Source organism: Priapulus caudatus, unplaced genomic scaffold (genome assembly GCF_000485595.1).
Source record: "Priapulus caudatus unplaced genomic scaffold, Priapulus_caudatus-5.0.1 Scaffold1821, whole genome shotgun sequence".
NCBI lineage: Eukaryota > Metazoa > Priapulida > Priapulimorpha > Priapulimorphida > Priapulidae > Priapulus > Priapulus caudatus.
In genome coordinates, this window is record NW_014578882.1 from 1 (window position 1) to 3,069 (window position 3,069).

A 3,069-nucleotide genomic window follows, 5' to 3' on the forward strand; every position below is an offset into this window, starting at 1 on the left:
GAAGCTGTCGGCCCGGCATCGAAGCTGTCGGCGGCGGGCCGACGGGCCGACGTGAATTTCGAACACTGCCGACATGATGTGTCGCCCCGCGAAGTTTGCTCGATCTAGTAAATGTACAGCAGTTGCACGTAGGCTGTGATTGGTGTATCTTTTTGACAGCTGTGCATGCTCACTAATGTTCGGCATAAACTTGCCCACTCCATTGTGGCCTACGGGGCTGTTGTCGTACCAACAGATATTTTTTGGAGACTTGCTGGAATAGACGTGCACATTTCGGGTTCAAATGTCGCTTGTACATCACAAAAGACTTGACTGGACAATTAACGTCATCTGCAAATCAAACAAAATATAGAAAATTTCTATAAGTTGGTATATTATTTTCAATAAATTTATTCTTAAAGTTAAAGTGTGATTTGAAGGATAATGAACACAGACAATTTGATCAGCTTTGATATCTCGATATTGGTTGTTTTTAAATATATGACAATACAATTGGTGACATTGACATACGGTATATAAACAGTACAGTATAATGTAACTTTATAAATTTATATTTTCACATTAACTGAGTAAAAGTAAACAGATTCAGAAATTAATGTTTAAAGTTGAATTCAACACTTTAAAAATTTAAAAAGCATGAAATAAACAGAAGTTTCATGTAAAACTCACCAGGTTTGGCGTACATCCTTCCCTCGGCAGAATTCGGGTCATCCTGGTGATTTTTGGTGACCTCATCACGAACCATGTGCAAGTACAGGCGGCCATCTCCATCCTGTGTAACAGCAAAGTCGTCAACTTTAAGTTCGTGAATGTTCTCTCTACCCCGTCTCCCAAAATATAACATCAGGTCGACGAAAACCTTTTGCTGCAGTTTAACGTTATCCTCCAATGCAAAGTACTGGTACATTTTATGCAGGTCGGCATCGTCAATTGGGGGATGATGCACAATTCCACCAACCCCTCACGCTTGAGTTGTTTCGTTGCAGCATCAAACACTTTGTTGCATTCAGTAAATTCAGCGCCATGCACTATATCCATGTTACAACCGACACTCGAAAGGTATCGGTTGATACCATGCCGGATACTAAAGAGAGAACTACGTTGGTATTTCTCACCGTCTTTCTTCCTCATTTCCACATAAAACTTCCGAAGAACATTGCAGAGTTCGAGCGCCTGCATGTCAACAAAGTCCGTGTCTATTGCTTTTTCTTTTAAATATTCACGCAATACACAAACGGACGTGTCGGTAGCTTTAACTGTGTTTCTAGCAATCCTTTTGCACCAAGATAGTTTTAAGCTGGTCATCGGAAACAGTTCCAAATCTTGTCAAGCCGGGTTTGTTTACACTGTCGTCTGCCATTTTCACTCCAGTGAGGCAACGACAATCCGCGCTTCTGATTGGTCAAAAATTGCAGCACAGGTTCCTGGATTATAATATTCACCTGCGAGGCGCTCGACGGGGTTTTGGACTGTTATATTCACCTCGCGTGCACGGATTCTGTAGGTTTCGGTGGAACATCGCAATATATTTAGACCTATAAGAGGGGTTTTGACCAATCAGCGTGTGGGAAAAATGACAGTCATATAATAATGTAAGTTATTAACCTGTCTGGAACAGCTGCAATGGTTTGGACCTCATCCGGATGAATGTTCAAAATATCAAAAATGGATTGCTGTAACTCATCTGTTGCTGTCAGAAACAGCCATCTTATCGACTTCGGCAGGATCGAATACACTTTACTGATTTCCCTGTATTCAGGTCGGAAATCAAGACCCCTGAAGTAAATAAGAATGACTTGCCATGGTATAACAAAGTGAATGAGATTAGCAATGAATTTAGAACTGAACTGAAATTGAAACCAAAAAAGTCGGTTAAAAACAGTTCCATTATGTTTGTTAAAACTGGTAATGTGAAATTTACCATTCAGAAATGCAGTGAGCCTCGTCACACGTGAAAAGACAATCTTTCACTGAGGTGCATGACCATCTCTTGCCAAATATCGAGACTCATAGCCTTAGGGCTACAGAAAACTACAGTGAATTCTCCTGCTAAAAGGCCTACAAAACAATGAAAAATCTTTTAAAGTTTATTATTTGTCATTTGGGAAAGAGCATAACTTCATTGAAATATCGCATTTTCAATAACTGTATATTTTTATCATAAATTTATTTTGCCTACAAGAAAAATGTAAGTTATATACGCTGAGACACTGTTACGTTTAGGATATCCGTAACAAGCCCACTCTGCAAACATCATCATAAAACAATGCCATGTATTGCCATTTCTACTGTTGCAACACCTTTGCTCACCTCTTTTCGTGTCAGGGTGAAGCTCACTCGGAGGTAGTATGGCTGCGGCCGATACACCCATTCTCAATAATATATCCACTTGATTAAACATCAATGAGCGCAGTGGGCACACCACCAAGACTGACGTGATACGGTGTCTTTACAGACATTATCAGAATCACAATTATAATAGTTATCATTGCAGAAATTTTAGAAATAGTTATTTAATAATTAATAATTACTTAGGAAATAATTTGATTTTTTTTTTAAATAATTGCAGAATTTGTATTATTGTATCGTCGGCGGGGATACTATGGTTTCATGTCTGTCCAGTCGCCGCCGCCGCAGACACTCCCTTCCGTTCTATAACTCGACCCCTAATTGACCTAGCGCTACCAAACTTGGTATACTTACACATCTTGGGGCGAAGGTGTGCAGCGTACCAAAACCAGGTCACTGCAATCTTTACCTTGACCTTGATCATATTTCCCTTCCGCTCTATAACTCGGCCCCTAATTGACCTAACGCTACCAAACTTGGTATACTTACACATCTTGGGGGGAAGGTGAGCAGCGTACCAAAACCAGGTCATTACGACGACCTTTATCTGACCTTTACCTTAACCTTGATCATATTTTCTTCCCCTATACAACTCGGCCCCTAATTGACCTAGCGCTACCAATCTTGGTATACTTACACATCTTGGGGGGAAGGTGAGCAGCGTACCAAAACCAGGTCATTACGACGACCTTTATCTGACCTTTACCTTAACCTTGATCA

At 40.4% G+C, this 3,069-nt stretch overlaps 1 protein-coding gene across 1 annotated transcript in view; it reads right to left on the minus strand.

Moving 5' to 3' along the window:
• Window positions 1-238: 238 nt before the first annotated feature.
• The window catches only part of LOC106817670, a 10,062-nt gene continuing 7,231 nt past the window's right edge, over window positions 239-3,069 (minus strand). The window contains 3 exon segments of the mRNA XM_014822355.1: window positions 239-957; window positions 960-1,273; window positions 1,606-1,776. Coding sequence (XP_014677841.1) covers window positions 620-957; window positions 960-1,273; window positions 1,606-1,776 — 823 coding nt within the window. The 3' untranslated portion in view covers window positions 239-619.